The following is a 24,678-nucleotide window of genomic DNA, read 5'->3' on the forward strand; positions in this document are numbered from 1 at the left end:
GATGTGTGATTGGTTACAAACGGTGACGCTTTGACAGTTTCAGGAAACATATGTGAAAGTTAATTTTGCATATTGGGACTGAAACTGTACCTGATGCTGTCTGAGGTGTTCTGCCGCCACAGGGCGCACATGTTAAAAAACCAAGTCATAACAACATTATATAATACCCATACTGAGTACTGAAAATGTAGTGTCAGTCCAGCAGTAAGACCCATTTAAACATGCCATTATCAGGGCCTTAAACAAGACTCTGCTTGGAGGGGGAATGGTTCGAGTTAAAGGTAAATTTTAATCATTTTTAGCCTCAGTAAGAGTCTCTCTTTGTTGTCACTTGACTTAAACGCATAGATTTTTATTTATATTCTGAATATAGACACAGGTTTGTTTTTTTAAGTGTATTATTTTTAAGATTATTGCTCAAATAATGGGTACAATGTATTTTTATGTACTGGAAATCATTTTTTAAGATTACAAATATATTTAACATAAAAAATAACCCAAAATATTATTTTAAAAAATATAAAAATATAATCAATTTCCTATAAAATATGATACATTTCACTGGGCTTTATTTTTAAATAATTTCTATAACACAGTGAGCTCTCTGAAGCTGCTAAAACAGTCAGTCTCGTTGTTGATTTTTTTTTTCTTACTGTAAAAAATAATAAAATAAAAAATAAACTTGTACATTTTGACGTGTTTCGTGATTGAGACTGAAAATGAAAATAAAATCGTGTTGCTGATTCAAAATGTGAACTAGTTTATGGTGACAAAAAAACCTGAAACCCTGTGACACAGAGTGAGTAATACTTTAATAGACTTGTTTTTGTAAATATATGTTTCAGCTAAATTACAATAAATCACACACGTTAACGGATAAACTTTAACGTTAGAAAGAAGCACGGTGTGTCGAGCTGGTAGGAGATAAAAGTACATTTTAAGTAGTTTTATTCAGTCTTATTAAAAAGTAGAAATACATAAAATTAATAAACTCGTCTTATATGAACCGACTGCACCATTGTTTATTTTATCGCTAAATTAAATGCGAATTTAACGTGTGGGACTTAACATCTGCGAATGATTGTTGCTTTGTCAAAATTATCAGTGTTATTACTCTAATTATTAAAAACCTCTGCAGGCCTTTAATTGAATTCCACCTCTGACTAACTTCATTAAATTATTATTACCTATTTTCTCTTAAACAAAATCATGACAGCAGGTTTTAATGTGCGCAAATGAACCAAAAGGCGCAAAATAGCATCAGAGACAATTAAAATTATAACATAAATTTTTTATTTGCTGTCACTTCTAAAACATTTCTGCTGTGTCCATATTTTAATTTTAAAGCAGAAGACTACACTCTACTCCTCTTTTTCCCCAAAGGTCTCTGCGTGCGTGTCTGTGTGTGTGGGTGTAATCTCGTGTCTCTACTGAGGGGATGTTCTCTTTCATATCTGGAGCCTATCGCGCCCTCCCCTGCCTCTGACACACCTCCAAAATATGACCACCTACAAAATGTATATATCATAGGTTAGAAAAGCGAGCATGTGTTTGAGTTACTGCTAGCGACTCCACACGTCAAAAAAGACAAACACCAACTCTGGCAATAATAAAAGTTTATCGATGAACAGACTAATGAGGCGTGAGGGATGTTTTTATATCTGAACCTCTGAGCGGCGGAGACACCGAGTTAAAAATTCATGTCGGTGCGTTTTGAGTCGTAGGTGAGGGCAAGTGACTTTGTTGTTTTTTGGTCTTGGTTTTTATGATTATCATCGTACATGTTTTTACTCAAACGGAGCGCAAACTTATGACATTTGACACAGCCTGGGAGCGGGGCTGCAAATGGGCGGCATAGGTGGCAACCTCTACCTCAGCATGTTGAATGGGACTGAAACGCAAACTTTCGGAAAGAACGCCGACATCAGCAGTCACTTCCACCGCGGCGGCAAGGATCTAGCCGAGTTCAAAATGGGGATTCAGGACGCGAGGTTTTACTACTCGGACTCTGTTCAGAGCGGGCAGGACGCGCTGCCGCTGCCCTACCACTCGGACCAGGCGGTAGGAGGATACGGAGCGCAACCCGGCAGGTTTTACGCACAGACCCTCAGCAGCTGCCCGTACGGCAGCGTGCGCTCTCCGCCGAGAAGCGGAGCCGGGCAGGCTTACATCCCGACGGCAGGAGACGGGTTTCCCACGGGCGGTAAAGACGTGTACTCCCCTTCTCCGGAGAATTACCCAGCGAGCTTTCAGCACGGGTTCCAGCGGCAGCCTCTCTACCCTTTACCTGGGCTACAGGTGTGCGGGAAGACTCAGGCTCTGCTCAATAACTACCCGCTGTGGGCCAAGTTCCACAAGTTCCAAACCGAGATGATAATCACCAAGCAGGGGAGGTGAGTCTCACAGAAAAACAGAAAAACTACACATTGTTTCCTCCGCTGTCGATTAGCACATTTAATGGAGCAAAGAGGGGGTCATAGAAAGCGTGAATTTCACACCGCTGCCCTTTGGTTTTTACACTTTCTAATTTACTCACTCACCTGTCTTATCTTTACCATGAGCAGCCTCCGCTACGCCACAAGAGCGCACTTCAATTCACGTCTAAAACCAGTTTTATTTTTCTGTTTCCGAGAGTTGAATGGCGGTCGTCTTCCAGCTCTGCAGACTGTGCAGGCATCACCAACACGTCTCTGCTCAGGTGACGTGGTTGTTGGGAGTTTTTCTGGGATAATGATCGAAAGGTGCAAAGTTTTGCGCAAAATTTGCCTCATCCGAGCTGTTGCCTACTTAAAGGATGTGAAAGTACGACAGTTTCTAAAGAATTGAGTTTTAAATTTGAAATTTATTAGGGTACGCACAGAAGGCCACTATGTCATTTTACTGAGAGGCATCTCAAAGGTTTGTTACTATGCAAGGAATTACAACCGAATTAAAAAGTTGTTGAAGAGGCAAACAAACTGCAAAGTGGAGTCTCAGCTGCAGGCTGAGCTGTTCTTTGACCTATAAAGTCTCTTGGGTGCCTTCACTTTATATCAGCACCTCTTCAGCTGCCAAAAAGGAAATTTTACAGTTTTTCGAACCATCAGAGAAAGCGGTAATCTTTAAAAAAAAAAAAAAAAAAAAAAAAAAGTTACGTCATCTTTTTGACCATCCGTCATTGGCAATAATCGACGTTACAAAACTCAATTTGGGAGCTAATCAAATTCTTGTTCGTGCAGACAGCGAGGAAGAAATCTAAAACAAGAGTCAAAAACAACCCTCATAGCGATACTCTTAAGTGGGAAGCTTTAAAAAAAATGACGATATCGAAATTGTGATTAAAAAAACATGTGGGCTCGCGCAGGCGGCTCTCTGCAGCGCACACAGCTCATGGCCTGAGAGGGGAAGAGACGGCGCTGCCGGGCCTCTCTTGATAGGTCACCGAGCATTAAGATGCAGTCACGTCGATGAGGATTAATTCACTAATATGCGACACTTGTGTTTGACACAAGGTTTCAGGCCATAGGTTTCTCATGGCTCGGATCTGTGCACGGGAAACAATTGCGCTGTCACATAATATGACACTGATATTTCCAGTGGCTTCACTCGGTTTGTCGGCTGAAACTCAAAATTTTTGTATTAAAATGGCTTGAGTAAAAATTCACAAAGTTTACTCAAGCCATTTTAATCTATATATCTAAGGTTGTGTGTGTGGTGTTGTTGTTGTTGCATGTGGCGTTTTGTGGTTTTTTGAAACAGATGAATTTCAGTTTGGTAGGTGCAGCTTATGTTCTTGCAAAATATTCCCCTTTGACCTGCATGGCTTCTTTGCCTTCTGGTTTACTACTGAAAGTTATTCTGAGTGCAGTACACTTACGGTTTTGGGGGTAAGAAATGCTCCTTTTAGATAGACTTTTGATATACTTTCTTGCCTTTTATCTGCTAAACCTGATCACAAATTGCACATTTAACTGTTCACATGGTTCACAAATGGATCGTTTTAGAAATTCCCTTCAATGCCTTGTAATTCATTTTATGGTGTGCACAGGTTTTGCAGAATTAGCCAATGATTTGGGGATTTTAGTGTTAAAAATGTAGTATTTTATTACGTTTTTATCCAAGTGTGTGTGCGTGTGTGTGTGTGTGTGTGTGTGTGTGTGTGTGTGTGTGTGTGTGTGTGTGTGTGTGTGTGTGTGTGTGTGCGAGTGTGTGTGTGTGTGTGTGTGCGTGCATCTTCTATTATTTGACGTAGCAATTCCTGGCAGTTTCCTCTGTAGACAAACTCACTGTGGTAAGTAGCATCATATATCAGGTCACGTAATTAAAATGCATGCAGTACACTTTTATTTTGCTCCAGCTAATTTCAGCTTCCCTCAGAGCAAAGAAAAAGTCAAAGACTACCCGCAATAATAATAGGGTCGGTGAGTGCAGAGGTGTTATCCTTCCACATGTGACAAAAAGCAAATTTTCTTGTTGTGCAAAAACCACAAACCTCATATTGTGAAAATGTGAAATCCTGGCGATGAAAATGTTCTGTCTTTTATCTTTACCCCTGTTTCTGACACTCACACTTTTTCGTAACATAAAAAAAGAAAAAATCCTACAAGATTTTGAAGAAGGTGAGCAGAGAAACACTAAAAAAGAAGAAAAAACTTTCAATATCAGAGGCAATATCCTTCTTAAAATTTTCATCTTGGTTTCAGGCTTCCACAATAAATTTGGTGTGATTTTAAGAGAGGAGTCCGGGGGTCTGCAATGTTAATCAAAACCTCGGTATCAGTAGGCGAAAGGGTGAAAGAAACTCTAGAGAAATGAAGTGAAGGGTCAAACATTACTGAAGCTTTAGATGGCCACACTGAGGAGGTGAGGCACCTTTGATGTTCAGGAAGTAAAAGACTAGGTTCTCTTTTTTTTCTGCTTTCTTCAGCCTCCACTAGACGGTGGGTGTACAGCCTGACAGATCTCTCAGAAGCTCATGTAGCACACCTGGGCTTTGAAATCTAGACACATTTTCTCGGCCTGTAGCGAAGGGTGGGGGCGAATTCATCTGCACTTCTCATGAGCTAAATTCAGATTCACCTCACTAGCTGATACCATGGCACAGGCTGTCCTCGGCTAAGACGAAGTTTGTGTCAGCGCAACCGTGTTACCGCGATGATCCAAGGGGTCGAACAAATTGTGGTAGAAAATGGGAAAAAGGGGATATTTTGTGATTTAAAAGAAATCAAATGACTAAATTTGAAAAGAGAAAGTGAAGCTTTCTTCCTTATTCATTTGTTTGACCAGGGATCCTACACCTGTGGTACTCTTGGTGCAGATATGAGTCAAAAAGGCAAACTTTTCCCTGCAGCTGTTTCCAAGAAGTACATGCATTAGTGGGGACTTTTTTTGGGAAACTGCAGTAGAAAGCAGCTTCATTTTTTGTTAAAAGGGTTAGGCCGCGTTTGAATTTGTAGGAAATCACCTCGAAATGTGCCTCTAATTGAACGATCCTCTGGTAGTTTTCAAAGAGGAAATAATTCGCTTTAATTACAGCACATAACTTACAAAGAAAGTCTTGCTCGGCCATGCAGTGTGTGTTCTAGGAAGGAGAAAGTACTGACTAAGTTCTCAGCGTAAAAACACCTTTTAGGGAAATAATGTAAAACTAAAGTTCAGACTCGGAGGAATCATGCTCATCTGCCCTCTCTGCTCCACTGACTGCAAACTGTAAACTGTATCAGTCTGACATCCTGTAGTTTTTTGAGAGGAAACAATCCTTTGATTTATTTTGTTCCCAAGAATAGATGGTGCTGCTGTGTTTTGAGTAGAATGAGCGCTCAGAAACGGTAATCGCCGCGTATGATGAGTTTTAGGTTCCTGTATCTGTTCTTAATAAACCGTTCTGGTGCTTTTTTATTAACACACAATGAAAATGAAATGTGGTTTTTATTCTTCTAATATACTGCAGCCCATTGGTGAAAATGCTGTTTTTCTATGAATTCATCAAATGATTTAGGTAATAACCAGCTTTATTTCCAAAGTAGGCTTCTCATGTTGTGGAAATTATCACTTCACATCACCAAGGAAATAAGAGTGGGTGTCTTTAGAAGGGCAGCTTGCTCTAGAAATTTAAAGAAGTTAATGCTGAAATTAACATATCAGAAAAACATATTTAAGAATTGCATCACGAGCTGCCTTTTTGGTGAATGTTTAGAAGTCGTATGTATTCGTTTTTGCTCGCATTCTCTCTCTCTCTCTCTGAAAGCAGAAGTGGGACTATTTCAAGGTTTTGACAGTATGACCTGTCACTTCCTGTTCAGCTGTTTATGTGTGCCTATGTAGCTTTTCGCAGAAACATCTAGTGCCAATATTTTAGACAGCTATACAAGTACTTCCTCATACCGTGTAATTAAGCTCCTCTTCAACGTGAGTAATGTCCACCGCATTTGGAGCCTTAGGCTTATTACTGACACACTTGACATATTTTTTTTAACTTTATAGCTCTATATTTGGTTCCCAAAAAGTTTGATTAAAAAATACTGTTACTAATTGAACATGAAGATAGGCTGCTGACTGGTTGTGGGACTAATTAGATAAAGAAATATAAACTTTATCTACTTCCCTATTTGTTTTCTATTGCTGGCAAGTTCATTGTTAACAATGATTTGATTCCACTGTTATAAATGGTCTGTATACTGATAAATACTAATATATACATTGATCAGCCACAACATTACAACCGCTGATAGGTGAAGTCAGTATCACTATTCATCGCGATGCTACTTTGCTACTTGGCATAATGACACATACCGCACACCTAAACGTTATCGCAGATGCTCCCTGATGGCTGCAGCCTCCCTCTGCAGGATAATCCAAAAACTCCTCAGGAATGGCACGAGGAAGACAACACCGAACCCGGAGCATCGACTGATCTCCAAACATGTGTTTTTAATTATACATTCTGGATCTGAGAAGTTAAGCTAATGTCAAAACACGGTAAACTTGCATTTCTTGTAATGGCCAACAGGGGGCTACTCAGTTCGTTCATACCGAGGTCTTTTAAAAAATGACTTTACTACTCATTTGACCTCTGACCTCAGCGAAAATGTTCCTTTAATTTTATCACTTTTAATCGCTAATGCAGTGTTATGTTCTTTTTTAAAGTGTGGCCCCTTTTAGAGTGAAATAGATGATAAAGCTGGATGTGCTAGGGCGTGTCTACATTTATCTTCTCTGTACAGTGTGTGGTTATAATGTTGTGGCTGATAGGATCTTTACCAGACTGTTTGATTGTCCAAAAGCTACTGAAAGAAACATTAGCGAGGCCCAAGCATAAACAAGCACACACCAGTACACCAACCCCAACAAATGGGAATTAATGTGCTCCTGAAATTTGTTCCTAATTCCTCACTGTAGAAACTAATGGCCTTGTGTCGTGTTTGATAGACAAGAAGCTGGATGTGTTGGAAAGCAGACTAAACTACAACTGCTTTTAGTCTGTCCGAAGGCTTTGTTTATGATAAAAATCCAGATTAACAGCAGCATTATCCTTTATGAGGTCTGAAGCATGAAGTCCACAGTATCAGGTGACTACCCCTGACTACTACCCCCCAAAATGGACATTTCAGCACTTATAGTGGCTGAATTCCTCTGCCATAAGTCAATACACAAACAAGGGTGTCCATGTGCTAAAGAGTCCTTGTGTCCGGCAGCAGCTGTAGACTGGCATGTTTTCGTCACAGATGATCAAGCGTACGCGCGGTGACAAAAACTGGACCTGAACTCCTGTCCAGATGAATCAGCGGGTGCGCTCATGTGGAAAAGTCTTCTCCCTGGTGAATACCCAGTTCCTCTTCTCCGCTCAAGCTTCTGCCTCGCATCCCCAGGACAAAACCCCCACCCTTCCCCACCCCACCTCTCCTCTCCTCTCCCTCCTTCCCTCTCTTCACTCCACCCTCTGCTCTTTCCTTTTCCCTTTCTCCAACCTCCGTTTCCCCCCCACAGTTTCCCCTCCTGTGCCCTCCCATTCCTCGCTCTCCAACATCCACACAGTTTATTTTGATTTTTTTTTTCTTTTAAATGTCACTGTCTCTATATTAGTGACTGGTTCACCACACTCATCTTCTTCTATGGTATTTTGCCTTAAAAACGACTACAGTTATGACTCTTCATGTTCGTACACGGCGTGCTCAGAAATAGACATTTGCCGTTACTGTTTCTATAATTCAGTGGCACGCTGGCAGGTTTATTAGTTAGCCTGTCTGGTAGCTGGGTAACTGAAATTGTGATTTCCTATTGTGTTAAAGCGACTTCATGTGTCTGTGTATCATCATTTTCCAAACTGCAACAGACAGAGGTGCTTTCCTTGTGACTGTATCTGCCATGTAAAAGTAAAATCATGTTTGTGTGACACTCTAGACATGACAGCTACCATGCCCTTAATTACCACAACGCCACCACACTGAAAATAACTGCACACTATCATGTATGTATGTAGTGCTTTTCAGCGTCTCTGAGTGAACTTTGAACACAAAGAGCCTCCCACACATGCAAATACCCCTCTGTGTTGTGTTTTCTTTGGTTTCTCCCCTTCTCAAGTTCTGATTTCCTATAAAAGGCTCTACTATAAGTAAACTGATAATATGAATGGGGTAAAAAAAAAATTATAACAATTCTACTTCTTTCTAGATTACTCTCACTCAGTGTAGGTGGATCAATCCATTCATGAGCTCAACAGCCAAGTTTCTGTTTTCGCTTGTATTAAATACTGCTGCGGAAGAAGAGCCCTTTCACCTGTTCTTTGCGAGCCACTAAAGAGCTGCTGCCACGATTGTGTTTCACCGAGAACTATGATTGATTGTTAAACTGGACTCGCCTTGTAGCCAGAAAACCCCAACTGGGACGGTTCAGCGTAGGGTTTTGTCTTACTAGTGAGCAAGGAGGGCGTGTGTATGTGCTGCCGTCTTAAAGAGCCAGCAGTCAAAGAGACAAACTGGAAAACATTTGATCATCTGAACTTTTTCTTTACATGAATTAAGGAAAAGTCCAGCTTTTGCCGTTCTTTTTATAATCAATAGAGATGTGTTTTTGAAAACTGGACACAAAGCTTGCATTTATATATCCAAATTTAAAGTAAAGTACCTTTAGTCTACAAATCAATGCAAATGCGAATTACCACGATTTTTGTAGTAATTTTAACCCTTCAGCATTGTTATTAAACAATATGGGTACATATGTGAGCAGTACAGAGCCCCCTAAGGGTCACATCAGGAATTTATTCAAGACTTCTTTTGCACTACCCGAAAATAACTTTTGCGTTTCCTCTGATTCATAAAGAAATGCTGAGCTGTATTATGATACACACACTGCCGTTGGCTGTGGCCACAGCCAGTCTGCATACCCTCAGCTGTGGCTGCTCAGTTGCAAGTCTGTAGCCTTACAGTCAGAAAGATAACCAGAGGAGCTGGTGTACCAGTTTGCTCATTGACCACTGCCAAAGCTGATTTGGAGCTGCAGCTGTGCTCACAGCCAGTGGCTGTATGTTGCAGCTCAGCCTTTTGAGAGGTCTAATGAGCAATAAATGCATAATGTGAAACATCACAGCATCTGTGCTTTCTCTCTGCAGAGCATTCCCATAAGCCAGTGAACCTAAACCGGGAGCTCGAGTAGCCCAGGGGGTGCTTCTGCAATTGCCAGGGGGGTAATTGGAAATCTGAACCACACTAATCTGAAAAGAAACAGTAGAAATTACAGTTTAATTAAAGTAATTTAATTCATTGTAACAAGAAATTTAACAAATAGTTGATACCGCTAGATAAGAATATGGCTAACAGCTACAAATGTTCAGTAACGGTATGGAAAACAGATTAAAAATGATAAACACTTAAAATAAAGCTCGATAAAGTTATTAATAAAAGTCTGCAGAAAGAAAGTCACTTTTTTTTTTACCACAAATAATATGGATCTTTTTGGTCTCACACACTTGCTCTTATTTTAAACATAATATATGCACCGTGTAAATACTGGTAGATAGAACTGTCTATTTTTTATTAATAGATTGGGCTATTTCCTAACAGCAGTGAACTACTGGTTAGAACAGTAAGTCAGTAGTTGGGATAAATGGATGTCATACTGTGGTTCACTAAGCATAATTGTAACAATCATTAAGAGTGAATCGATTATTCAAAACTGGCTGAATAATTTTTTAAAAGTTTTGAATAATCGATTTATTCTTAACGATTATGCTCAGCTGTCAGTTATGCTTAGTGAACCACAGTATCACAGCTTTTAGTTATTTACAGTTATTTCTAGCACTGTTGCTCATTTTGTATATTATACAGTTTAAACACAAAGTAAAGTGCCCCATCGTAATACCATGTGACAAATGTAAAAGTAACTTTATGCATCTCTTAATTTCCCGTACAAACGATGTACGCAGATTCAGGCTACACACATGAAATCCTCATCAGCATGGACGGGCCCTCGGGCCGTCGCTAACAGTAGCCTCTTACTCATTGTCTCGTTACACACCTGTCTTGTTTTTGCACCCCTAAATCACCCAGCTGATTTTAGATGAGGTCAGTTTCGATCGAGAAGAGATAACAGGTTTTGTAGTTTACCAAAACGATGCTGCCAACATGTAGTATCATGTTCTCGGCACAAACTTTAACTGACTGAATTATATTTAGGCTATATGTCTAACTTTCATTTCTAACGTGTGTGTGTGTGCGCGCGCAGTTTGCGCAGTGCGCGGTGATCAAATAGACATGAGACCTTATCTATCTTTTCCACCCACATCAAAATGTTTTAGACAAGAAAGTAAAGGGTGTTTCTCGAAGAGCTATTTTTTCTGTTTTTGTGCGCACTTTGCCCTCTTAAAGTGACTACGACATGCTTTTCATAGAACTCATTATAACCATCTATACTTTTACACACTTTCAGCTCTTTTTTAGCCAAATCTATTATTTGAAGAAAAATAGACAAAGGCATGTTTTTATTCTATTTACATTTGTAGGTTTAAAACCACTTGTGCACTTTTAATACCGAACAAATCTAAGTGGCAGGGGTGGGCAGCGGGAGCTGAATGTCAGTCATTACAAATGCTCCATAGCCTGAGGAGCTTTTAGCTGGTGTCAAACACAATGCCTTTATTTACACCAGCTACACTCTGGTGACCTCATATGGACCCAGAGTTCATCGCAGGGGTATTTATAAGCATGCCATGGCAATAAAGAGACAGAAATGAATGAACATGAGATTTGGTGGCATTATCAGGAAAAGCTCAGGTCTTCCTTTAAATCACTGAGTTTCTGTAATGATAAAACAAATGAGATCATTTTTTGCATGCAGTGATCTTTAGGGGAAGGTGAGTTGTGAGGCAAATTTTTAGTCATTATATCTCCAGAAACGTCAATTTCAGTCTCTTGAAGGACTCTGTGGTTCAGTCTGAAATTTCTCAGTAATGATTTGGTTTTATAGAGAAGCTCAAGGTCACGAGTGGCCACATCCTACGGAGTTCTGCAATGTGTTAATGCCATCTTTCCTAAAATTTACATATCGCTAGACTGTCTTCCTCTAAGAAAGATTAGGTTTTTGCAAACTGTTATTCACATCTTTATTTTCATGTTAACCCAAACCACAAGCTTTTCCTAAACCTAACCAAATAAATCCGTAATAGTAATTAGTAAATCGAGATGAGATTCAAACTCCAGGCTTCTTTAAAGTTTTCATGCCACCTCTTCTGAGTTTGCACGCTAATATGATGTCAGTCAGTCATTTGCTAGATGGCATTTTAGAAACACCTACATGAGTCATTTCAGATGCTTGCCGCGTACAGCTAATATCACCATTTAGTTTGAGCATTTGTTCAGTCTCATAATATTAAAGGGCATTCTCAGTTAAATCTCAAGGAAATACTTTTTCTGCTTGAGAACATTTGCTCACAAAAACATTGCAAGCAGCACATCTTTGCTATCTATAGTCTACCTTTAGCACCTCATCAAGTAAACTATTATTACAAGCCACAAAGCAGAGGACAGGCCTCTAACGTGGCTGTGAAAGGGGTCTTTTCCTAAAGCTCACAAAGCCGTGTTGATGTCTAACTTAACCAGGAAATAATATGAAACTAGGTGGGGGAAAAAATCAGTTTAATAAAAGCCTTGTCGATTAAATCTCCATCAAACTTTTTCTCACCTATCAGTCATTTGGGAAAATGAATATTAAAGGACATGATTGTCCAACTAATTTCCCTTAAGTGGATTTCCCCCAGAGAATGACTAACATTTGTGTGTTACATGTTGCGCTATAATGTAAAGTGTGAACTACAACTCAGTAGGGTTAGTAATTCTGAATCACTACAGTAAGTGTTTCGCGTCGACATGCACTCCGGATATTTGGCGCACACGTGAATGTCAGCAGGGTTTATCTGCCGTTGTGTGTTCAGAGTCCATTTCTTATATGTTTGTGTGTGTCTCTTTAATTTTAATTTAACCCAGCTTCTCCCTCTCCGTTCCCGGGTCGTCCAGCCAGGGGACAACCTGACCTCCCAGTTACCTCGTCTCACTGAAGTGATCAAAACGAGTTGAACATGCAAAGCTCCAGCAATCAGGAGCATCTTCTGGGGCATCTTTTATTAAAAGCAGCATTAAATATTGAGCTCAAGTGTCAGCTGTCCTCTCCACCTCTCATGACTCCTTTAGCTGCTTAGGAAACCGAGGATTACAGTTTGAAAGGCCAAACATGAATCATCTCAACAGCTTACGTACATGCACTGTTGAGAAAATTTACAATAGTTCAGTTTTCAACAACAGATTATTTTAATGGAATCCATAATTTTTAGAGGCTGTGTGATTCAAAAGAGAGAAATGTCAGTTGTTTCTGACAGCTGAACTTATTTTGTACTGTTTGTACCGTGGCTCAGGGGGTTGGGAATCGCATCTGTAACCGGAAGGTCGCCGGTTCGATCCCAGGGCTCTCTGTCCTGGTCGTTGTGTCCCTGGGCAAGACACTTTACCCTACTTGCCTACTGGTCTTGGCCAGAGGGGCCGATGGCGCGATATGGCAGCCTCGCTTCTGTCAGTCTGCCCCAGGGCAGCTGTGGCTACAACTGTAGCTTGCCTCCACCAGTGTATGAATGTGAGAGTGAATGAATAGTGGCATTGTAAAGCGCTTTGGGTACCTTGAAAAGCGCTATATAAATCCAATCCATTATTATTCTGTTACATAAAGTTTCATGCAATGATGTCAGTGTATATGCATGTAATCAACAGACATCAGGGTCTACTTTCCACTCTCAGCTCTGTATGTCCACCTGCTGTTCAAATCTCCGGTTTGTGAGAAGAAAGCTGACTTAAAGCAAGAGGAGCCAAAGTGGCTTGTTTTAGACAGAGGATGAACTAATGGTCTACACCAATAAAGCTGATTTTGAATAGTGATCCAAGTTACTGGAGTCTAAGTTTTAATATTTGGAAATATAACATAAACCTTTTATACGGAATAAAAACTCATCTCCTGTTTTTTCAACACACTAACCATGTGCAGGGCTAATATGGATAAAGTGTAATATGGGTTTCAGTCGCTACTCACATGCACATTATTTTAAAAACTCAGGGGCAGCAGCCTCACATGGCTGTTTTCTGTTAACTTTGAAGACAGATATGTTTGCTGGATAGACATTTTCAATTATAGATAGATGTGTTTAACATTGAGATCTGTCAGCACTTTGATGCATTTTGTAACTGTCATCAGAATAATCGTGATAACAAAAAAAGTCATAACCTCTCGAGATTTTATCTGCTTCTCTGTGCACCTTGGACGTGGGCGTAGTTGATCCATAAACCTCTACAATATGTGAACAAAGGTATAAACAACGTTTTTGGGTTGTTTTTTTAACAAATAAATTTCTCTTATGTCTCTCCAGGAGGATGTTCCCCTTTCTGAGCTTCAATATCAGTGTTCTGGATCCTACTGCCCACTATAACGTCTATGTGGACGTCGTTCTAGCTGATCAGCACCACTGGAGATACCAGGGCGGCAAGTGGGTCCAGTGTGGGAAGGCAGAAGGGAACATGCCAGGTACACTGAAACTATAGCACAGAATGTAAAACCCTGGGGCTGCCTTTATGACTGTTAGAAACCAAGATTTGGTACGCTGATCAAACAACTACATTTACATTCACAAATACTAAAAAAAGAAGAAAAAAAGAGTGCTGCAGCGTCTATTGAAAAAGACTTTGAACACACTGATAAAAACGATAAGCGACTAAGATTATAACTTTTATATATAGCAGATGTAAAAATGCAAAAGGATATAAAAGGGATGACGTACACCACCAAAGTAACTGTACTTTACTTGACCGATTTCACTTAAAATGCTTTATATTAACTCCACTATAGTTAAAACCTTAAAATAAACTGTTGCATTATATCAAAGGAACGTAGTTGGATTAGCATTTGCACTGATACATACATAAATGCATGTAATATAATGAAACCGGCTATTCTGGACGACAAATATTGCAATTTTGGATTCACGAGTTTTACTAGTACTCCTAATACGTAAGAACAGCTCTTCCACCTGTGAAAAAAAAATGTCTACTACTCATTGAAAATAGCTATTTTCTTCTCATCGTGCATTTACCACCAGTAGCCGGTAAACAGCTCAAACCCACAATCTTCCTGGGGCTTCCTACACTAGATTCTAATGCAAAGTTTATGATTTAAACCCGCCATCGAAAATAAACTTGGGTCAGTCAAGCAGGAGACTTCACTCAGTGTGCTGCCTGGAAGAGCCTGAGGAAGTGGTTTATTTAGCAGTATTGTAGCAAACCTAGATGCATACAGTAGGGAAACCAAAACGTGCATTAAGATGCACACTTGGTCTGAGAGGTTTTCAGTCAGCAGCTTCACAACATGTTTTGCAATTTTTTCAAAGATTGCCTGATGTTCCTTGGTTTAAGGAGCTATAATAACTGACTTAAACAGGAATGCATTTTTGTTGAGCCGAGACGAATCCTAAAAACCAATTTACTTACCAGAAAAATACACTCAAACATTTTTAAGACGCGGAAAATTTGTACTTTGGAAATTTGGAGTATTTTTTTTAGTCAGCCTCCATCTACAAAGTACGACAATAAAATCTTTAGGAATATTATGCCATCTTTAACCCCTCTTTAAACCCACTAAAAACATGTCCAGTAATTTGATCACTTTGAATATGACTAACAATTGCACTCACAGTTTCTCCAGCACCTATCAAAGCTCTCCAGGTCCCGCTTTGATCTTCCGTGGCATCCAAGAGTGTCTGAATTACTCACCAGATGTACCTCCAATCGTGCTTCTCCCCAAGTATCTCGTTATACATCAGAGTTCATTTCAGCCACTTCTCTCGTCTTTTCTTGTAAAGACGTGTTCAACATCAAGCATAGAAGTAATTATTTAACACGTTACATTTACATTTCTACGCCCTGTTCTCTCCACAACCTTTCATTCAGTATTTCCTCCTGTTCACACTTCAGAAAAAAAAAGAAAAAACTAAGCATAACAATAGCAAGTTAACCGAGATTTCATTTTATGTGTGATTGATGATAGACAAACCACAAATATATAAATGAGAGAAACTGCAAGGTGCTGTTACACATATGCCAGGTGTTGTGGAAAGGTGACTGCTGATGTGCTACAGTTGTGGAATTTGTGGTGAAACAACTTCACTCAATTAGATTTAATATTACCCTTATGTGGTGTGCAAAAATAAGGTTAGCAGGTCGTTGTGGTAATGTTGTGAGAAATCTTGGCTGCTCTAGGAATATATTAAAATATTAAAGGAAGGAAAACAGAGCCATCCCAGTTTGCAGGGGAAATACCTGATGGAAAAGTGGCGTTTTAAGACGTTTTTCATCTTCCCTTGTATTCAACTGAAGTGGCCTACAGACAGTAACTTATTATTAATATCCATTAACTTTTGTGCCATAAATATTTTATAGTGCTTGCTGATGATTTGCAGAAAATATAATTTTTAATTGCATCAAATTCAACTTGAATTCATGTAAATCTCTATAAAATTGACTTTAGATCAGAGAAGATTTTAAGTCCTTAAGCCAAAGTTGTTTTTTGTAAATTTACACCTGAGGGGCTCCAGCAAAATGTTGTTTCCCTCTGCCTAATCAGCAAAACAGAAAGTGAATAGCAGCATTTTAAAAATGACTCAGAAAACACTGATATTACTGAAACTGTCCTAAAAAGTCTCATTTCAAAATTTACCAAATTCGACGCTACAGAAATGAAGCGTGTCATGATGCACCTGTTTTAGTCATAGTGTTAGTGGCAGGTTACATTTTGAAACTGCTTGGTCTCAGCGCATTGACCGTCTGGGTTAACAGGTGGAGGATTCATGGAAAAGCTGCTGAGTTATGGGAAGAAATCTAATCACAGTTAGTCTGTTCATTACTGAGAGCTTTAAAAAAACAAAAAAAAACCAGCTGAATAAAACACAGCTGTAAAGGAAATGGTGCAGAAGAGAAAAAGTGAGAATCAAAGCAAAACTCGCTGCAGCACGATATTCCTGTTCTCTTGTTTTTGTGATAGCTTGAAGCCAAAACTGTGAAAATAAATAAATAAAACAAAGCGTGCAGCCCTTATTCATAACTACATGCGCTGCTCGCCATGTGCTTCGGTGATTGCAGGGAACAGGATGTACATGCACCCCGACTCTCCCAACACAGGAGCTCACTGGATGAGACAAGAGGTGTCGTTTAGCAAGCTCAAGCTCACCAACAACAAGGGAAGCACCAACAATGTGGCACAGGTACCGTGCTTTTGCCTCTAATTTGCTTTCTATCTACAAATCTGTCTGTGAATACGCTCGCGTGGTCAGTGAGTGGCTGAAACATATCGATGAATGCAATAACTGTCACCTTCTGCTTATATTTTACACTACTTTAATCATTTCCTTTCGTATTCTTGATATATGAAAACATTAACCACATTATGAGTGTCGCGATGGAAACCATCTGCAAACACTCAATTTCTGCCTCCTCATTTCCTGCCTTTATTTTTCTCGCTTATCGGTAAAATAAAGGTATCTTTGTTTCCTGCTCTTAATCTTTAGCAGCCAAATGACCATAATATTACATCTCCCTTTCTCCAGATGATAGTTCTCCAGTCCCTCCATAAATACCAGCCTCGTCTTCACATCGTGCAGGTAAAGGAGGATGGCACGGAGGACCCCTTCCTCTCTTCTAAAGCTCAGACGTTCATCTTCCCGGAGACTCAGTTCATCGCTGTTACTGCTTATCAAAATGCAGATGTAAGTCACCTCAGACACAAAGATGAAGATGAGATTTGTATGCTTTAAAAATATGTTTTAAGGTGTGAACCGCAGCCTGTGTTGCAGACCACTGACATGCTATTCTACCATGTTTGCATATTTATTGTATTGTATTTGGCAACAACCTTCCACAACTGGCCCACAAAAACACCTCTTATAACTTCGATTGCACAGCTTTAATGATGTTGAGAGATCAATGATTCATGTCAGCGACATGTTTTACTGATTTATGCATGCATGCATCAAAAATGCAGACACACCAACTTACATTTCTGCAACCTTCAAGAGTCGCTTCACCTCGGCTGACCTGAGCACCGTAGCTCACATCTCTCTTGTGTGCGGTGTATTTTTTACGGCTGTTCAAATAAACTGTGGAACAGTTACTCCATGCAAGATATACTCTCCCAATTTTACATTTGTGTTCCTCCCCTTTGCGGTTTTTAAGATGAAATCTTTCCAATAAGAGATAAAACTGCAGTGTAGCCTCATTAATTATTAGTCGGTTAGTTCTCTTTCTGCGCTCTTGTTTCTTCAATGTGGTTACTCACTCCTTCTCTTTTTTCCTTTGCCTACGTTCTCTCATTGCCCTCCTCTTATTCCCTACACAGATCACTCAGCTGAAAATAGACCATAACCCGTTCGCTAAAGGTTTCCGTGACAATTATGACACGTAAGTAATTTCAAAAATGTCTGTATTTACAAAAAGCAAATCCTCTTCTGTTCTCAGTGTGAACCCTGCGTTCTCTCAGCATTAATAATGAGACTGGGTCACTGCTGGCACTTGAATGTCCTGAGTGCTCGTGTCAGCCTTTTAATATTGGAAAAGATGCAATTACTTGCTGCTGCTGAGCATGCTGCAGTGAAAGGGTGTGAGGGGCTGTGAGATGTTTGATAGTTGTTTGAGGTTTGGGCAGGAAATAACACCTTCTTTTTTTCCTCTTCTTCTCACACTCGCTTCTCTTCCCCTCCTCCTCCTCCCTCCTGCCTAGGCTGTACGCTCCTCCCGACTCTGATCGCCTCACCCCCTCCCCTACAGAGGGCCAGCAGCTGCTGCCAGGGAGCTGCTACGCCCAAGGCTACCTCTCTGAACAGTACATGAGCCCCCTGCCCCAGAGCCGCTTCTATGGCCGCGAGCACATTGGTATGGGCCAGCAGCACAAAGACCCATCCGCAACCCCCGGTCCCCACAGCCGCTGGTACCTGTCACCTCAGCAAGGCGTGGCCCCAAATCGGCTTGACTTCACTTCCTCCTATGAGGGGGACTTCTCTGGAAATGGTTTCTACAAGCCCTTCCCCTTGCAGACATCTGCTCACCATGCTCTCAGCTACTATTCAGATCATCCTTTTGCGTCTACAAGCGTGTCTGTATCAGGAGCCGCCTCAGCAGGTTGGAGCGCCAGCCGGCCCACCCCACAGTACCTCGGTCACCCCACTAAATCCGGCCCCACTCTTGGGTGGTTTAGACCCATATCATCCTCCTCTTCCTCCTCCTCATCTTCGACATCCCCTGGGAACCCCAGGCTGCACCCTCCTCCACTCCTGGACTCTTTTCAGCCGCCCTTGCTGCAGGACAAGCCCAAAGACACTGTGGGCGTAGTGCAAGAGGAGCCTTGGCTCGAACCACCTTCTGTGAAATCAGCGGACTCAGGCGACTCTAGCCTGTTTGAGGGAGGTGTGGGTGAAAACAAGAAGAGGAGGGTGTCGCCATATACGTCCAGCACTGAAAACTCCCCACCCCCGCGCAGTGGAGAGGTCTGTGAAAAAGACAGCAACAGCGATGCAGACTATTATGGTTATTACACCCACTGAAGACCTCACACATTATCATGGTTGCCACAGTGTCTCCCAACACCTTCCCACACTGCCCTCATTGACACATTTACTGTCTGTCCAGGATAACGATGACGGGCTGGAACAGTCTCTGGTTTTGCTACAGACAAACTGCAGAACGTAGAGAAGGACAGTGACCAGCCCCTCAAAGTGTCAGACGACTACAGGAACTTTCAAAGTTAGTGTCAAGGTTGGTGTCGAACAGAGTGGAAGTGACTGGAACGCTGGCCTAAAGTGACATAAACACCAAACAGACATAAAGACCTGTGGCTTAGGCCTTTGAAACATCTGGAGATTTGTAAAAAAAACAACGAAACAAAAAAAAAAAAGATGTGCATATCTGCTTGCTGACAGACGCCTGCAGCAATTGTCTGTTCTTTCTGCATCAAACACTCTCACCATGTCTCCTTTGGTCTCATCTACGTCAGTTCTCACCATCAACCATTCACACATCTTTGCAATATGTTCATGTTCATTTCCCATGACGATTCTGAGCAGAAATTATGGCTTTTCACAGTGTCCTCTATCTAATTAGTGCAACACCACCTAGCGGCCACAGTGAAGCGCTGTAGGCCATGAAGTGACAGCAGGCTTGTGTTCTAGAAGGGGAACCTTCCTCATACATATTAGCCCGACATTTTCTGTGTGTTCCTCTACATCTGCCGAGATTTTTCCAACCACAGCAAAAATCGCAGGTCCACACGCCTGCAGGCAATCCAACATATCTTACTGGTTTGAAAGCAAAGCTGTTTGAGTAATATTTAATGTTAAAAGTTATTCAATTTATTGTGACACCTCTTTGTACTTTACTGTAACCCTGTATGCCACTCTAAGTCCAAACCCAGACGCAGGTAATACAGAACCACCTTCGTCAATTTCAGTAACTGTCGCAGTCAGGTTTTAATCAAAACTGATCAACCCACCAGGATGTGGTTCACTTTGTCAAACATTAGTAAGCTGAATTTTGGGGGGAGTATTATAAAAGAGTTTGTGCTTTTGAATCTGTCAGTCACATCTCATGCATCTGCACTACCCACAGTTCATTTCCTAGTCGTTGGATTCCTCAATTAAGATGGAGATGTTTTCTGTCCTGTATTGTTTTCTCACTGTACACTGACTCCTAGTTAACAAAATTCTCCAATTTGAGGAATTCCTGCTGATGCAAACACTGTTTTGAGGGTTTCGCAGGATGTAGCAGCAGAGATCTGCATGGTTTACAAAGTGTTGTACTGACTCTGGCTGAATTTTTCACATGAGTTCATTTGGGATGGTGCTTGTGATTTCTATTGAGTTTGCAGTGTGCATGTAGGTCTTAAAGCAAGATACTGACCTCTCAATGCACTGTGAAGCAATATTCTAATAAGTGGGGCCATATTTTGTCCGTAGCATGCTCATGGGAACACATATTGCAGGGTATTTCCAATCGGTTCAAATTATTCCCCTGAAACCAATCAACACAACAGTGCCATCAAGGTTTTTGGTTTAAATGATACCAGAAACTCCATTATGGCTTATGTTGCATATTGGAAAAACCTCAAAGGTACATAAGCATTAAACTCTTTATGTTTAACTAAACAAATTGCCATGTTTTCCATATAACAGTGTCATAATTTTGAGGATCTGGGTTAATTTAATAGCTCCAAGTTTTGGTATTTGTTTAAATATAGAAATAAAGATCTTGGTGTGCACATGTAGGCTTTCAAAGTAATACATTTGTTAAGATTGTTTAAGTTTCACTTCCATACAAATGGGCATTTTTTTATGTGAAGTGATGAATCTGAACATCAGATTTGGTTTTGAAAGTTACTGAAATTGCTGGACACAGCACTCCTTCGATCTGATGTGTGATGGGCATGTAGGAGGAGGGAGTTTCCAAGGCGATCTGACTGTTCTGAAGAAGCATACCAAGAGCTTTTAAGCGTGAAGCTAGTCCTTACCTCACAATGTGTCGACGTTGCATCAGTCAGAAAAGTCCCTCGCTGCAATCATAGCGTCACAATCCAGAAAATTATTGCTGTTTTTATAGATAATATGAAAGAAAAGTGGCAACATGTTCGCATTAAGGGAAGTTTGTAGCAAATTATTCGGTATCAGTTTGTTTTCAGCAGCAGTTTCATAGCTGCAACGGTTTGTCATAGCGTTTGGAAAATCCCTCCGTTTTAATCAGTTCCATCAACATCACTTTTTTGTAGTTTTAGCTTTTGGGCGATTTAGAAGCACTGATGAGTGATTTCAGCAAGGCTAAACTTTTCAGCAGCAGATTTACACAAACCCAGCTGCACCCTACTTTGCTTGGATTAAAAAATATATATGACAAAGGCCGAGCACCCTGCTTCCTTCAGCTGACTTCAAAATGCTCCTATCCACACATGGCTACAGCCCACAATCAATAACAGCACTGATATTGATGAAACAGGACCAGGTGAGGGGAAACGTGAGCACTTAAACCACACAGCAGACATTTAGTGTGCTCCAAAATTCTAAATGAGAATTTGTATTGTTGCCTCAGTAGTAAGACTGGGGATTCTTGCCGTAGTTCTCCAGGTTTTCCTCAATCTGCTGCCATAAATTGGAGTAGACCATTAAAGTGGGTCATAGAGGATGACCACACGCACCTGTACTTAAAGAGACATGGTGCTGTCACCTTCAGACCACAATAAACAGGAAGCACAAAGTGACCAGACAGACACTCTGAATTTCCCCCCTAGTCTTTGGGCCTATCATGTGGTGACGCCGGCTGACAGAGGCCCGGCTCCCACCCTGGTGACAGAAATGAAGAGTGAGGCACCAGTCGGCGCTGATCAGAGGTCTGCTCCTCATTCCTCACTAGGTGTGCTAATGGCCTCAGACAACACTACGGGCGACAGGCAGGCACTCGGTGTCAAACAAGTCTCTACAGATCGAGAGATGAAGTTGAGTCTCTTTATATATGTGTGACTGAATCTGAAAAGACTTTAAATACGTAAAATGAAGTCCTCGGTTTACCATCCTGAGACCAACAGATAGTCACTTCCTTTATGTCTAATGAATATTCAGACTTGATTCTGGCTTTTTTTCTACATTTTCCTCACCTCATAAACAAAATTGTCTATTTTTTCATCAAATTACACAAAGCAGAGCAGAGCACCATTAACTGTAGCCTCTCTAAAATGCATGTAGTTTTATTGAACTGAATATAACATTTATTTCATTAAAAAAAGTTTGTTGAACTGAACAAGAAAGCTACAGCAAAACATGCTTTCCTTGTAGACTATTTGGATAGTTTTTAGTTTTTATTCAAAGAGAGTGGCACTAAGGCTCTTAGTGGCACAGTTTCGTTAGATTTAGCTAAAAGTTCAAAACCAAAACACATGCACTGCACTAATGTAGGCATGTGTGCTACAATGTTTAAGCTTCGTCTACTAAATTAACCCCTGGAGGGTCTTGGGTCGATTTGTGGCTCTAAGCCCAATAGTGTATGCATTTTTCTAGGACCCTCCAGGGGTTAAAAACGTATTTATTTTAATAAATGAATTGTAAAGGTTATTGTAAAGGTTAACGAACATACAAAAGTGTGCTTAGAGGAGCTACTAGTCAGATTTTCTTCACCTTCAGACAGCACCAGGCCGACTACATGCAGAAGCTGCTTAACCCTAATCAAGTTTTATATTTCCAAAAATCCAGGCCAATTCTTTCACACGAGCCAAGCTTGACTGTAAAATAATCAAATGAGGCCGATGCTGAGGCTGTGTTTTGTGTAAATCATGTTTAACTGATGCAAAAAACAGAAAAAATTGCACTGCAAGAGACTTTGAAACATGCATATAGATTATATATATGCATGTTTGGCAAACTTACAGCAAAATGTGCTTTCCTTGTGGACTGTATTGGGACATAAATGTCTGCAGAAACAGTTCAATTAGCTGATAATAAAATGTAAAATCATCATTATTAGTTAGATGAGTTGGACTCCTGACTTTATATGGGCTTTCTTTCTCAGGAGACATGTCGCTGTATAAGTGCGGATGTAAAAAATGAGATCTTTAAGGTGATTAATGTCCCTGGGAGCACCTTTGCTTTTCCTAGTGTGACTGTGAAAAGGCCTGTTGCTGTATAAATCCTGCCTTTGACCCCTGAAATTTATTGGATCCACCGGATCTCATAAACAATAATAAACACATAACGTTCAAGAACAAATCGTCCCTTCACCAGGACATTAACAAAACTAAAAAACTGGTTACGAAGAGCTAAAAACTGAATCGGTATGAACTGAAGAAAAAGTAGCTTGTGTAGCATTTCCAAAAGATGTAGTATTTAATGTTTTTGTTGACATCTGTCAGAAAAAGGGTGCTCTCACATTAACAAAGCTGTACAATCGCCAGTTCATATTTTAAGTGCAATTAATAGAACAAAAATTAGCTTAGATTTAAGGATGTTGTGGCGAGAACAACGAGAGAAGAGTTTTATGTTGACAGTTTGAGTTATGGAGCTCTTGTTAATATAGTACACTGAATGCTACTGCACCACATGAGTGTATGATCTCAGATCAAACAGCAGAGAAATGCTTTCAGGTGGCAAAGGAAAGACCCCTGCTGGATACTGCAGATATTACAACCAGCTTCACCCTGACCCCTGGTGTTGGACCACTCATACCTCTGTTTCCCCTCAGTCCGCGTTCACCTTGAAAGCACATTTCTCTTAGTGTTTGGGAACTGTATTTCCAGAGATGTTACTGTAATGCAATGGTGTGAAGGATGGAGCTCAGACAACTCAAGCAACAAGCATGTAAATTTTTGAGTGTGACCCCTGTGCACTGAACCGATCATCCTTTATTTAAGAGCTTTTGAACTGCAATACAAGAAGAAATAAGAAGAAAGATTTCTGCTAGGGAAATTCTTATTTATTAAATGTCGAATAGGTTTATTGTAAATGTTTTTTAATTAATTAAAATTAAAGCTTATACATGAACAGTCTCTGCCGTGTTGATGTTGTCCTTTTATTCAACTGATGCAGCAACTTTTTGGGGACAGTGTAACAAATGTTTTTGGTCGCTATCATTTACAAACTTCCCTTAAATGCAGAACAATAATGAATTATGTACTTCACAAAAGAAGAGACGTTAATTAAATTTGGCTGTGCAGAAGATGCAGACTTTAGGATGCCGTGTTCAAAAAACACAAGTAAGTGGCTAACATCATTTATCACAGGAAACCAATGACAATAAATAAAAAGATCTCTTTCACACCCCTCCAACTGTTTGTTTAATGACCTTGGTGTCAGTGTCAGAGGTAGCATTAGTGTTCAGTTAGGGCAGTGGTCCCCAACCCCTGGGGTTTTTATTGTTAACTCGGTTTCACTGGGTCTTTTCCCGTGTTGTAGCTGTGTGTCTTATTTTGAAAGAAATATTTAAACATTACCATAGCGACCGGAGAGCATTAAGTGGCAGAGAGGAGGATGTTACTCAATGTTGTTGGCGCACTTCAGGAGGACGCTGCTAATAAACAAAATAAACCACAAAATACCAGTTTTTGTCTTGGTCATATCGTTTTATTTTGTTGTATTTATCCACGACACCTTAAAGGCCG

The 24,678-nt window shown here is 40.4% G+C and overlaps 1 protein-coding gene across 1 annotated transcript; it reads left to right on the top strand.

The window, feature by feature from the left end:
- Positions 1 to 1,545: 1,545 nt before the first annotated feature.
- Positions 1,546 to 24,005, top strand: tbx21 (T-box transcription factor 21). The gene is made up of 6 exons (XM_004565837.5): positions 1,546 to 2,393; positions 13,880 to 14,034; positions 16,641 to 16,762; positions 17,105 to 17,263; positions 17,893 to 17,954; positions 18,274 to 24,005. Exons 1-6 carry the CDS (start codon positions 1,846 to 1,848, stop codon positions 19,091 to 19,093), a joined length of 1,866 nt encoding a protein of 621 aa, XP_004565894.1. The 5' UTR covers positions 1,546 to 1,845; the 3' UTR covers positions 19,094 to 24,005.
- Positions 24,006 to 24,678: the final 673 nt, after the last annotated feature.

Source organism: Maylandia zebra, linkage group LG8 (assembly GCF_041146795.1).
Source record: "Maylandia zebra isolate NMK-2024a linkage group LG8, Mzebra_GT3a, whole genome shotgun sequence".
Taxonomy (NCBI): Eukaryota; Metazoa; Chordata; class Actinopteri; order Cichliformes; family Cichlidae; genus Maylandia; species Maylandia zebra.